This window comes from Cygnus olor, chromosome 1, assembly GCF_009769625.2.
Source record: "Cygnus olor isolate bCygOlo1 chromosome 1, bCygOlo1.pri.v2, whole genome shotgun sequence".
Lineage (NCBI taxonomy): Eukaryota > Metazoa > Chordata > Aves > Anseriformes > Anatidae > Cygnus > Cygnus olor.
In genome coordinates, this window is record NC_049169.1 from 87590690 (window position 1) to 87605734 (window position 15045).

The 15045-nt window shown below is 35.2% G+C and overlaps 1 protein-coding gene across 6 annotated transcripts in view; it reads right to left on the bottom strand.

Annotated features, from left to right (window-relative positions):
* Positions 1–15045, bottom strand: part of EPHA6 (EPH receptor A6) — a 542377-nt gene that overhangs the window by 496286 nt on the left and 31046 nt on the right. For all 6 annotated transcript variants that reach the window (XM_040567877.1, XM_040567925.1, XM_040567868.1 and 3 more), the window contains exon 2: positions 10562–10626. In XM_040567877.1, coding sequence (XP_040423811.1) covers positions 10562–10626 — 65 coding nt within the window. The remainder of the gene's footprint in view (positions 1–10561; positions 10627–15045) is intronic.

A 15045-nucleotide genomic window follows, 5' to 3' on the forward strand; every position in this document is an offset into this window, starting at 1 on the left:
CTGCATCAAAGATTACAAGACTGCCTGCTTTGTTTCCATTTTCTTTATTATATTCCTGGCTCTACTAAAAAAGGACTTTTAACAAAACACAAAGTCTTTAATGGTCATAAAAGCATACAGACAAGTAAGAAAGTGAAGAGTAGGTGGTGTATGAAGGCAGTGGGGGAAGTCTGATCTTGGGCAAGAAAAGAAAGCCTCATTAAATGTCAGACTGCTCCATTATTAAGGTAATAGACTTGAATTTCAGCTATGTGGATTCAAAACTGATTTTACTCCTTTGGTATGTTTTTATGTTAAATGTTAGAATAGTCAAAGAAGATGAAATGGAGATGACAAACTCCTAGCCTGACATCCTAGTGAGAAGTTACCCTGCTACAAAACCAGTAAAAAAAAAAAAAAATGTTTCTGCTTAGCAGATATCCTATAGAAACGATTCCAGTTATGGACAGGAAATTTTGCTTTTACTAAGAACATATTTGTACACAATACCATCTAAGTTAAACAAGAATAAAAAATAATTCAAAAAGTATATGCTGAATTACTATCATAAAGTTCAGACTTACTATAGAGCAGATTTAAAAAAAATAAATTTTGATTGAGCAGTTTAGAGACTACTTCTGTCACTTTACTTTTACAGATTACTATTTAAGCATATAGCTGTTCGCTACTGAACCATTCAAATTTGTTTATAATACTCCATTATACATGCTTTCTTCCAATTTTTTTTTGTTTTTGTTTTGTTTTGTTTTTTTAATTTACAGCTAATTATATCGCATCTTTTAGGCTATGAATGCTTTAGATCTGTGACTGCACAGTGGCAAGCACAAATGGGTCCCAATGTGTTCGCAATATCCAAATAAGAATATGACTATGTTTTGCCAATAGCTATCCTCTGTGGAATGTGTAATTAGACATTTCACACAAAACCAGATGAAAAATAATCAAAATACTGCCCAAGTGCATGAACAAAAGAAAGAAAAAAACAGGGTGATAAATATCTCTTCTTCACAGTGCCTGGCGTATTTTGTGAATTTAACCATTATAGACGCAACATGCTCTGGTAACTGTGCATCCATTCAATAGGTACTCAAATCCACAGCAGTTACAGCTAGGGTTTTCAGGTTACGTATGCACACAAATTAAGATTTTTAACACTAACAGGAAATACAGGTAAAAAAAAAACTTAGGCATGCGTCAAATTACTTGGACATTGGTAGTCACAGGGACATACACTCTTCAAGAAAACCTTTTATGTTCTAACAGGTGTTCTTAAATGAAACATGAAAGTTGACTCTCAAAGGCAAATCACCTCAGATTAGAAACAGTAAGTCCTCTAGAAAATCTTTCTTAGACAGTTAACTAGATCTTGGATGTGCCTAATCATTAAATCCCTGCAGATGGGTATCAATCTCAAGAAAAATGACCCTTGTCTTACCTCTTTCCTTACAGAGCATGCCTCAAACACCAAAAAGGATTCTAAATAAGGTGTGGTAGAGCATGGGTCTGATGATGTCCAAATTACAGCTCAACTAAGCACTTTAAAATATTTTTCTTAGTGTCATCTCTGTAAATTCCCCATATTGTGTGAAAATCTGAATAGCTTCTTTCTTTTCCTTCATCTCTGTTAAATGTTCTAACAGCTAAATCCCTAACTTCTATTAAACTTGTTAAAACCACCATCTCGGTGACACCTCCAAAATCTGGCTGTTGAGCTTTCATAGGTATAACTACATGTTACAGTTGGACTGCTCTAAGAGAGGGAAAAATTTACGCTTTTGGACGCATTGTTTCTTCTCAGAAATGTCCTCAATTCCTGGTTATAGCTCTGCTTCTTGCTACTGCTGCAACATCTATCTACATGGATGTAATTCTCTGTTCCATGAACTGTTCAAAGCTATTTACTTGGAATAAAACACCTTCAGATTGTGAGTCTTTCTTGGTATTGGCATTTTTTTCCCGTTGACTTTCACAGAACTTTAGAATTAAGTATGTGTACTAGATCTGGCAGGGATGGAGTTAATTTTCTTCATAGCCACCTGTATGGTGCTGTGTTTTAGATTGGTGACCAAAACAGTGTTGATAACACACCAGTGTTTAAATTATTGCTGAACAGTGCTTGCACAGCATCAATGCCTTCTCTGTTGCTTACTCTGCACCCTCAAGGAGTAGACTAGGGGTGGGCAAGAGGTTGGAAGCTGTCCCCAGCTGACCAAAGGGATATCCCATTCCATATAACGTCATGCTCAGCAATAAAGCTGGGGGTGAGTTTTCTTCAAAGCAGTCTCAGAGTCTGCTGGTAGGAGGTGGTGAGTCATTGCTTTTGCATCTTCCTCTCCCCCCCCCACCCCCCCTCACACACACTTTTTAATTGTATTTATCTCGTCTCATGATTTTTTCTCACTTTTGCCCTTGGTTGGGAATGAGCTAGTAACTACATCAGGACTCAGCTGCCATGGGGTCAACCCACCACAGCATGTCATTAAAGAAGCAATGATGTCTTCTTCACTAAGTCACAGGTCTCCAGCCACACACTGTTGTCAGACTAGGAACTGATAAACAGAATCAAATTTCTTAATTACACTTCTAAACGCCCTAGACTATCTTATTCACCACAGAAATCAGCCTAAAAATGCCATTAAATTGAGTATCACACAATACACTATTAAAAGTATTTTACAGTATTCAAGCACAGACTACAAAGGCTAAGAAGTATGACTATATATCATACAGTTACTTAGCATCGTATATATAATACGGGAGCTATCAATAATGAAACATTATTCAGTTTTTTTCTAATGAGACTATTCAATGGAACATTGTTGGGTAAATATTTAGAACACAAAATCATACTGGTTGATATAAATATTTTGGTCAGGAAAACTCATTCAGGGATGATGTATATTTACATACCTAGGAGCGGGAATACCACTTATACCTAATGAATAGATTACTATGTGTTATATAACAGCAGTTCTGGAAGACAACTGTGAGTCACGGTGAAAATCAACTGAACATGATCTCCTAATATTATTACTATATAGAGAAATCCTAGTGGGAACTCTTTGACGTTTAAACAGGAGAATAATAAAGAAAAGTGGCATGACAATTTGTAACTGTAGAAAATAATGAAATTGACTGTAAAATACTGCATACTTGTGTCCGTGCTTTTGAAAAAAAAGAGTCACATACCGATTTGAATTTTGGAGTACAGGAGGAGGAGCAATGAAGAACTTAATCTACTTAGATACAATATTAGGCTAAGAAGGAAGAATTGAAGAGTAGGAACTTTAAAAAAAAATCTAATTAATTAATGGAATAAATGAAAGCTTCTTGACGTCTTTTTTAAATATATCTACTTCCGTGAAATTCTTGTTACAGGATTAACATAATGAAAATGCTTGAAATCTTCCAGCCCCTGATAAATAAGGGTGAACTGACAAATTGATCTTTCTGATCATAAAGAATTTAAATATCTATTGTGTTCTAATAGTTACAGTATTGAAAGTGAAGACTGAAAGTATTGATGATGTTATAATTCACACTGCTACATGAAATTTTCAAATCAAAGCTGTCCTTAAAATCAATATTGATGTGGCCATGTGGATATGTAAATATATCTGTTTACAAATACAGATAACTCATCTGGTTTCTATTTCATAGACAAATCCAAACAGCTGCCAACTACAGTTAGGAGACTTTGCATTTCTTTCGTGCTATAATCTGTACCATTTATTTGTTGTTACGCTGTAGTACCATGTAGTTCTCTTCTGCTTGTAGATAACAAGATAACATGAAATGCAGAACTAAATTATGGGCACTGAGTATCACCATATCTACAATGCATTCCCTATCTTTTTCTTATGATGCCATACTGCTGCCTGAGCATGTTTAATGCACTAACCTCACTTACTGTTTGTGTTAAGGATTTCATTATAAACAGGTTAGTCTTATATTTCAGATACTTGCTCGGGTTTCACTTTTTAATACTTTCTTAGCACTTCAACATTTCATATTTTCACACGTTATATCCCCTTATACTATATTTTGTTGAGCCTCAAGCTGAACCTGTTATTTGTATTATCACTTCCCACAGTGAAGTCTTTTCCTTTTTTTAGCTTTTCTTTAAGTCTTCTTCTTTTAGTTTTTCTTTAAGTTAACTTGACTTCCTACACAGTTTTCTACTCTATATGCATGCAAAGACTTCTTACTGGAGAGTGTTACTTTTTCTGCCAGTTGCTTTGTTTATTATTTTAAAAAAGGAAAGGGCCTAAGCTTCTCTCTCTTTCTTTATAAGTGTTTTTATGTGATTTCAAAGGAAATTCAGAATATCCTAAAAATAATTAGTCCACCTAAGAAAATTGACAGTTAAAAATCCTGAGTAAGCATAAGAATGCTCCGTAGACATACTGGCCCAATCACCATAAGAGCTAGCTGTTACAAAATAAAGAAGAGTGGATGCAGGTACACTGAAAGAAGTGTTTTGAAGGTTAGCACTGGAAACCTTCTATATCAGCTCTGATTACAAACAAAATTAAATAAAATAAAAGGATTAGCAAATGAGTAGTGATATGACAAATGCTAGTAAGCTGTTCAAGAACATGTCACCATAAACCCTAGCAATGTCTTCTAATTACTTAAGAAGGAGCTAAAGGTGAATTGTAGACAGATATATATAAATTAAAACAATTATTTTAACAGAGGGTAAAATAATCAGTCTGGTAGGGGGAAAAAACACCAGTACTTTGATGAGCTCAATCTCAACAAATTCTGAACAGAAAAAAACATAGAACTGCATATTAGTGACAGTTATGCAAAATCTTAAATGATCACCCAAAGAAAGAAGATATTTAAAATAGACTTACTTCCGTGGATAAATCAATTTTAAAAAATTACAAGGAAGTTGTTCAGATAACTACAGCAACTGGGATTAAAATAGTTTCATCACTTACACAGCTGTCAAATAATGTAGGAAACTTCTAGTAGGCTTTTTACTGCTGAGGCTATATATTTTCCCTGCAATGATAAGTCAAGGTAGCTTCTGCAAGCCCCTTCCACACGTAAATAATTTCTCATAGACTTGTGCTATGAGTCACCTTGCCCTTCTTTTGTGCTACATTTAAAATATTTTTGGAGTTTATTAAGTGTCTACATGGAAGTGTGAAGTTAGATTGATGTTAGAAGCAAAGAAATTCTTCATTATTAATTTTCTTCTTCCAACAAGAACACTTTGTTCCAAATTACCACTTGCAAAGTAGATTTAACTCATGCAAAATAAGGAGTTCTTAGATTTAAGTAGAAATATTTATGGTAGAATTTTATCAGCAATAGACAGGCCCTTATGGCAGTGCTCTCCAATCCATAGCTCACAAGCAGATTTTATTCACAAAATTCTGTTACATTGCTTAATGCAGTGGGAAACTAAAATTATATAAATAAATTTAAGTCAGAAAGAAAAAAACAAACAAACAGACCAAACCTGGACTAAAATTAGATAAATAAATTTAAGTCAGAAAGAAAAAAACAAACAAACAGACCAAACCTGGAGTTGTCCAAGGCACATTATCTTATTAGCATTACTGCTAATGGATAACTGAAGGTTGAGGATCACTGCATTTCAGTTAGGCTTTCAAGTTTTTTCCTTTCCTTCCTAAATTTCAAAATGGTATTAATTGCTGAATAAGTGTTTAATCCCATAGGAAAAAAAAAAGGGGGGGGGAGGGAAAAAAAAAAAAAAGACCTTCTAAGAATCATAGCACCACAGACAGTAGTGAAAAAATCTAACAAATATAATTCCGTTCAGTGAATTGACTCTAGCTGTAGCCACGGATAATGGTTCATACAAACTCAACTGGCCTGTCCACTTGCTCACACTCAAAACCTCTTTTCAAATCTACGAGGGGGTTCCTTCCCATTTTTTGTACAAATCCAGGCAAAACTTCTGCATTTTCAAGGTTAAGGAGTAACAGACGAGTAAAGTTCTGTCTTCATTCTGAAGCACAGACCAATGAACGGAGTAAGTATCAGATGGTTCATTATTAAAGCAGAATTTTTATACAGCCCATCACTGAGAAGCTAAATTGGAACTCAATCAACAAAAGCTGATTCTATCGACCTCAAGGATATTAATGTTTTACGCTGCATTTTTGTAGCTCTAAGCACTTAATTTATTACCCAATCAAAATACAAGGAAAAAAATCTGACAAGCAAACAAAGAAAATATATTTGTAAGAGAAAGTACTGTATTCTTGAACTTGAGAAAGGTTGTACAAACAACTGGGAAGAAAATGAAATAGTAAAATCACATATTGTATTACTAAAGAATGGATAACACTGTTGAGCATGACTCATTGTTGCAGCTAAATGATGGCACTGCACACAAATGCCACATTAAAAAAGTGTTGTATCTTTGCTTGCTTGGGTAGGTGCCACTGGAGGTCACCAAAACTGCTGAAAGCTTAACAACCTTTTTTTTTGCATTATGAATATACTATAAATAGAAAAACTGGGAGGTGAACGTGAAGGTTCTGCAAATTTCAGAAGAATACCTACTTCTAATTTTTTCTTCCACTTCACCCTAGCCAGTTAGTTTAAAATCGCTGAGGCATACTCAATATTACACAAATCCCAAACATTAATATTTCAGTTGCTATTTAATTTAATGGAAACATTCTTTGTGACTGAGTATGCCCATAAATTAATGACTTCTGTTAATGTCAGTCTCAAGAACAGCATCATCCCATTCTTCTACCACTGAAAATGTTCTAAAGTCAGAGTAGCTTTGTAACTGCATGTCAAGGACTTTTTTGTTGCACACATAAACACCGCACTTACTCTTACTTTTTGAGAAAACAGTTGATTAAAGTAGCATGTACAATTTACACAGTATCAGAACAAAAGTCTCTATCAAAAGAACAAGCAAACGAAAAACAGTCACTCTTCAGGAAAACAGGATAGGGTAGGGTAGGGTAGGGTAGGGTAGTTCAGTTGCAAGGGGCCTTCAAAGCTCATCTAGTCCAACTGTCTGACCTCTTCAGGGATAACCAAATTTAAAGCATATTGTTAAGGGCATTACCCAAATGTCTCTTGAACACTGACAGACATGGGGCATCAACCACCTGTCTAGGAAGCCTGTTCAAGTGTTTGACCACTCTCACAGTAAAGATTTTTTTTTCCTTATGCCTACTCTGAACCCTCCTGGTACAGCTTTGTGCCACTCCCTTGCATCCTGTTATCAGTGACCAGGGAGCAGAGACTGGCACCTCACTCTATGCTTCTCCTTCTCAGGATGTTGTAGAGAGCAATGACGCTGCCTCTGAGTGTTCTCTTATCCACATTAGACAACCCAGATGTCCTCAGCCTTTCCTCATGGGACATGCCTTCCAGTTCTTTTACCAGTTCTATTGTGCTCCTCTCGATGCTTGAAGGATCTTTAACATCCTTTTTATATCATGGGGCCCAGAGCCACATGCAATGTTCAAGGTGAGGCTGCACCAAGGCTAAATATAGTGAGTGAATCACCTTTTTTGACCAGCTGGCTGTGCTGTATTCAATGCATCCTAAAATGCAGTTTGCCCTCTTGGCTGCCAGGTCATCATCTGGTGTCACGTGAACCTGTTTATCTCACAGCTGGACAATTTGTCCAGAAGGATACCATGGGGGACTGTATCAAAGGCCTTACTGAAATCCAGAAAGATTACGTCCACTGCCTTCCCTTCATCACCAATTGGTCACCAATTGGGTGACCTTGTCACCTTAAATTTTACCTTAAGTTTTGAAAAGAATCAGGTAACAAGTAACACAAATATTGGCTTTTTATTTCATAGACCACATAAAAAATGGACATGAAGAAGCATATAAATGTCATATTCTGTTAATTACCTGAACATTTGTAAACTCAATAATCTTCTCACCTTCACATAAGGTACAGGATCCCAGAATAATTTAAATAGAAATAGTTTAGAAATATATTCCACTTTAGTTTTTAATTTTAGTATATTTAATATTTTATAAGCAATGATGCATATTTTAATAGTTGTATGCAATTCTTCAGTATGATCAACTACCCAAAACAACAAGTACATTTGCTATATTTTAATGAAGTTTGTCAGAATAAGACTAACCCAGAAAAATCAGCAAACATTGATTTTAATCAGCACTTCTGCATAACTCTCAGTGAGAAAAGTCTCATTTCATAGAATTTATTTGTCTTCACTATTTTGCTTTGTTGTTTGTTCCTTCTTTCTGCAGAGGTCCGGCATTGCCACTACCTCCAAGTGCTCACAACAAACTTTACAGGACCAGTACATTGACCTAAGATATTTTCCTCCATGACTCTGTGAGAAATGGAGGACCTCGTTTTTCAGCATATCTAGTCATCTGCTGCTGTATGCGACCAATGGCTTACAGTCTCTTTCCTAAAGTGCTCATGCTTCTTCCCCAAATAACATATTCCTCTCATCTGTACAACTCCCCAAAATCTGTTGCAAAGCTTCTTTGCTGAAGTGCTCACAAACCTTTATCCAATTTACAGCTTATATTAATTAATGCACAGTTTAGACACATTTTTTTTCTAAGTTCACAGTTACTACCTCTCCATACTGCATTTATCCAGTTCTTACCTGAAAATGGTAATTTTCACTGGATTTTTCTATTAAATGTCCCAGTAAGCCTTACTCTGCATGTTTTCCTCACTCTGCAGACTGCTGTTTTCCCACACATTTGCTTTAGCTACTTTTTTTTTCTTTTTTCTTTTTTTTTTTTTTTAAATGAATTTTACTTATAGGGAAATTATCTAATAATTGAATCCCGACTACTGCCTCAAAGGTAAGCTCTTTGTATTCTAGTATGTGCTGCCTGTTCTTAACACGCAGCAAAGGCAATTTCCATGAAAACCTCAACGTGGTGCAAAAGTAAAGTTAAGGATAGGAATGACCAACCAAAAGAGATATTTTGTAATAGTTATGTTTTAAATCAACTTTTATTGCCTTTTTTATGCTTCTATATTGTGGTTATTGTCACTGAAGTAACTGAAGCTTTTAGGAATTTACAGAAAAAACGAAATTATATCCTGTCTACTTTCCAAATGCCAGCCTCCTTGTCCAATCCAGCGGGACTTACCACAAAACGAGAGCAAAAATTCTTTGCTGTATTTTCTCATCATACTATATGACAATATTATTTTTTTTCTAGAGCAAATAATGCAAAAATACCGTGAGGAATTTAATATATGACAATATTTGCTTTGTCTAGGAATTCTGAAGGAAAAAACTTTCAGAATTATAACGTATGCTGCATGAGACTTCATACAAAATGAAAAATACAGAAGTATCTATAACAGACTGAAATGTGTCTAGGAATACAATGGATTGAAAAACCCTGAAAAAGAATACACCATAAAGTTGAGAATAGGCTGAGATTAAGAAATGTAACATTGCTTGAAATCCCTGAAGGCAAAGACACAGAAGGTATTTTATAAAAATGGATTATTAAGGTGCTGAGGATAGACAATTTATACTTCCTTCTGGAATGGATCACAAGAAATAAAATAATTAAAAATGAAACAAGATTTCTCACTCAGAAAAACCGAACTTTCTGAGCTCATTTCAGAGCATCAAGAAATTATGTCACACACAAGAATTAAGAGATAATGCTAGCTAATATAAAAACACATGACACGCGATCAAGAGCTGTACATACAGTGACATCAGTAGCTGATGGAATAGGTGTCAAATGCTTTAGTGCACTGTATCTTAATTAAAAAGTTAAACTACAAATGCCTCTGATGTTCTGTTAAGTGCACCAACCGGGAGGAAGGAAGACACAGACTCTGCGTAGCCCCTGGCAAAGCACTGATGGCTGTACTTCAAAAAGCAAAAATGCACCTCTTCCCCACCCTCATCTAGCCATACCACCTCCAAATATACCAGGTACCTGCAACTCTATGAGGCCCTGAACACAATGTCAAGTGCCTGACAATCTGTACTAGCAGCACAGTGAAACTGTGTAAAATGTTAAACTGGAATAGAGAACTTTTACCTAGAACGGTAAGTGGATGAAAAAAAGAAAATACTATTTAAATATTTTCCCTACGTTTCTACTGGCTTAATGGCATTAACATATTTGTAATGTTTTCCTGATTTAGCAAACCTGATACCATTTTACCAGATGCTAAAGTCCATATTAATCCTCACTTCAATCATGTTACAAAATCAAAACTTGTTTTTCCTTTTAATTCACAAAAATGTATTCATAAACGCATCCTCCAAAATAAGAATTTTTAATATGTAACTTTATGATATGTAACAGTTAGAATTAGATTTTTAAATGGGATAGATTCCTAAGCAGAAAAGCCAGAGAAGGGCATAGTAATGTGTACTCATGTCATTCTTGCATCTGTTCTTCCTGTTATTACAACACAGGCTGCTCCGGTCCTGAGAACAACTAAAATCTTTCCTGTGAGTCCACACGACAGGAATATTGACTCAGTTATAATAGTCATTCACTTTAGTACTGTTGGAATGCCAAATTCAAGACAATAAAGCCACAATAGTGAGTGACTTACCCCATTTAAAGGAAACGTTTTCCATCCTAGTTCTCCGAGGGCAGCTGTAGTATCAAGCAACACAACTGAAAGTGGAAAAAGAAATTATATGTTTGTGGTGTTTTTTTGATTAGACATATACAAGTATAAAGTACAGCAAAGTATAAACCAATATGAACTGAACTAGACATATCAGCCAGGTACATCTGCTTAAAGCTATTAAAGCTTTAATATTAAAGCTTTAATGAAAACATTGGAGTATGAATACTCCAACACAATAAAAACATTTAAGCTTTTGAGGTTTACATTTATTATTATGCATCTCAGAAAATATCACTCGTACAAAAACTAAATCTCTTGCCAAAACCATTGCCAAATCACAACACATAATTGATGCCTCATCATTAAATGGTGCTTGAATAAGCAAGCATGATTTTGCAATCCTTTGCCTGGAAATCTAGGAAGTCTGCACAGGGACTTGAGCACTAAACCTACGAAAATAAGGAAAAACATCTTCAAAAGAAAGATATTTAAAAAAAAACCAACAAACTTTCAAGAAGGAAATGCAAGTTATACAATACACAAACTATAATTCAGAACAGAAAGACTAACAACTTTTGAGTGGGTATTTTAGCTGGAATATCACAATGCTGAAAGTTGTTACAATGATTTTGCAGATCTTCCAACATATTTGTGTTTTTTTTTTTTAATATATGACAGAATGTGCATCTTTGTATATTACAAAATATTTCTGCACTATTCTAATGTGTTAAATTACACTATCATCATTTTTCTCTTCCTGTCAGTAACAATGCAAAGATTATATAGAACACAGCTCATAGCAATAAAGAAGCTGGCTGTAAACTAAATACGTAGTACATGAGATATCATACCTACGTGTACTACTGCCCTCTAATGGAATTGTTCAATCTGACCCTCTAATCTAATTTTAAAAATGTAAATTACGATTTAACATAAAATTAAGTATGGTATAGTGCAGTTGATTTTAATTGTCAAGTTACTATGTTTTGAAGGCTCAGTTCCTCCTTACAGCCCACAAATACCCATTCTCCTTCTGATAGCTAAATGATGGAGAAAAATTAAGCTATTAGTTTGGAACATGATACCACTTTGCATACATTTTGGGGTTTTATGCCATTGCACATTGTCTTCCACCTCTGATCTGCACATTGATTATTTAGACAATAAACTCTACAGCTATCTATAATGTTTCTATAAAGCATTTACATCATTATGAATAGATGTCAGGTCATGCTTTTTTTTTTTTTTTTTTTTTTTTTTTTTCCTTATGGAATAGAAACATCAGCATGCAAACCGTTAGGACTTGCCAGTTTCTTAGATGAAACTTGGCCTAACACCTTCCTTTGTCTCTCATATTAGTAGCAGTTAGAGTTCTATATTTGGCTGTATGTTGACTTTTAACTTCATATTGAAGTAGCCTTATCAGCAAATTTACAGTCAGGTAAAAAGCTCAACATTAACCAAATAAATTTTTAATGATTTATCTGAAGAAATAAATGACATTTTAAAAAGGATATTCCACAAAGGGGAAGGTTCTACTTCCAGCTTCTTCAGTGCTTCACCAGCTTATGAAGCTTTGTGAATAACTCAAAGATAAATGCAACCTTTTATATTACATGCCCTTTTATTTCCAAAAAATGGAATCCCTGTCCCTACTGAGATCATTGCTCCTGCTGATTACTTACAAAGCTGTGATTTACAGTTGTTGTAGTATTTGCTGTTTACATCAGGCTACCAAACTCTTGTTCCAGAGCCTCTTCACATTTGGCTGGTGAAGCATCAGCTTCCTCTATCACCCTCCAAGCAACAACGTACTGGGGATCTGTCACCTCCAAAATACTTAAGCCAGTGGGTTTTGACATTTCCTTTTCATAGACAAGACCAAGTACTCAGCTGGTTTCTGAGAATATTTCAGTTCATCTTAGGAGTTTGTTTTCTTTTCTCCATGTCTTCCTCCCTGTCTCTCAATCAAACCCAGACAGCATGGGCAATTTATAAATATATTTGCTTCTCAACTGAGATTCTGTCTTGCTATTTATCAAGTAATATTATGATGAGATTTTAATTCTTTCATACATAATTAAATAAATAAAAAGCACTGGAACTTACTGCAAAACCTATGGACCTGCAGGCAGAAATTGACTCTTGTAAGCAGTGTCGGGGTATAATATGTTGTTTTGCTTTCATGATTTTTGTGGTAGCAGGGCAGTGATTTAATAAATATTGAGGTATTCAAAACTAATACTTCGAAGGAACAAGAACCAAAATACAGGAAGGAAAACTAATTCATTTCTTCAGTGGAAGTTGAATTAATTAATTCCTTGCCTGAATTAATCAAGTACTACCTGAAAGCTCAAAGCTATATATTAAAAAACTTAAAAACTTGTGTGAATTCATCACTGAAAGTATGCTAAATTCAAATGTGTGTGAACCATGTTCTAATATTTCGTGTATATATTCACAAAATGATCCCCATCAAATAACTGAGTTTGCTAAATACAATTTTTGATATAGTTTTACCTACTAAGCATCTTTTAGGGTCACATGCTCACCTATAGCCACCAAATCAGCTAGAACCTCAAACTGGAGAATTCAAACAACCAAACAGCAAATAACCAGAACTAGAACGGCAGCACTTTCAAAGTCAGAAATGAAGATCATTAAAATTAAGGCTGCCATTGCAACAGGATTTCTATCAAAAGACATAAAAAATTACCAATCAAAAATATGCAAATGATGGCAGATCAAGTAAACAGTAAATTTATGACAAAGAAATACAAACCCCTGTAAAGCAATGAAATCAACAGGAGCTGCTATACAAATGAGGACACAGATAAAGTAATAAAATCCTCGCACACTTCAGTGATTTGGAAATATCTACACAATAGACTTCAGTGTGGGACAGATACCCGACCTAGCTTTAAATGAGGTAATTAAGAAACAGCAGCACAGACCTGATGGCAGACAAATTTGCACTGCCAAGAAGCTTCCAACTCACAGCTCCTTGGCAGAAAATTCACTCTGCCCAAAAAAAGCCAGACTAAGAGGAATGCTCGCATGTATACATGTGAATTACATACAGGAATGAACGCTTCTCTGCTGGCTGTAGAATGGTGGCAGTTTCTAAGGAACTGGAAATACACATGCACAGCGACTGAAAAGAGACAGTAGACACTACATACATGATGTTTAAAATGAGTCCAAAAAGTTAATGGAACCAGGAGGCTTTATTTACTCACCCTTGTCCCCATGCCTACTTGCTTATGCTCCTTTCTCTGCCTTAAAATGTCCCATTCCTCTTAAATGAGACTTCATGCAAAGAGGTCATTATGGACAAGCCATTAGCTGCCAGCATAAGAAAAGTGGATGCCTGGAACTACTGAAATTAATATTTATGAAAAAAAAAACCTATAAATAAATTGGTTGCAACTAAGCAATGTGATTGACACTTCTGACACTAACCTCCATCTGTAGGAGCCAGATCTTTGAGGTGATGCAGACTGTAGAACTTTCAGAGTGAACAAGAATGAAAGAACGTAGTTCTACCATTACAGTCATGCATGTCCCAATTCAAAATGAACCTTTAAAAAATCTCTTTCAATAAAAAGAACTTAGATTTAGCACTTGCATATCTTTCTTTAACTAACTAAGCCAAGAATGTTGTCACTTGGGCAACAATAATGTACTGACTTAAACATGCAGCTATAAACCTATTGTTTTAGTTAACTGTATAGTTTGTACATAGAAGTTAAAAGTGTTCGGCTTTGTTTTCCAGTATATTCCTTAATAGATATTACACCATTATAACTCATTATGCCGTAATGAACTCCATTTTCCTTTTTTTTTTTTTTTGACATATCTTACATTGCTATTATTAAACTTTACAATTGAAATTAATCTTTTTAGAAGTTTTGCCCAGTCCTGAGGGAACTGCTTTATTTAAAATTATGATGATCAGAGCTCTGAGGACTGGCAGTGTGGAATTTTAATTCTGATTCCAAAATACTGCTCTAGAGATGAACTCCACAATCTTGTCTGTACAACAAAGGAAAAACCGAACATTCGTGTCACCCATTTCTTTTCTCCTTTCTTCACACAGCTGCAGACAGTCTGACCTAAGAGTTTTAAAAGCATTAAGGATTTCAGCCAAATTACTTCACGGATTCATAGTCTGACATCAGAGTAAGCTATCAGATCACCTAGATTGACCTCCCACTCATTGTAGACTAATATATTTTACCATTACCTCTATACTGGGCACAATAGCATACTTTTTTTTTTATTATTTTGTCTAGGCATGTTGTAACAAGCTGGTTGGCCTGGCAGCATGCTTGCCCTAGCTGTCTGCTGGCTGGGTTGGCCAGCAAGCCAATGTCAGGCTCACGGATTTAGGATCTCTCTGCTTTGCAGGGTAAAAGATGCACAAGTAGCAGATGGAAAGTTTCACTATCTTCCAGTAGGGC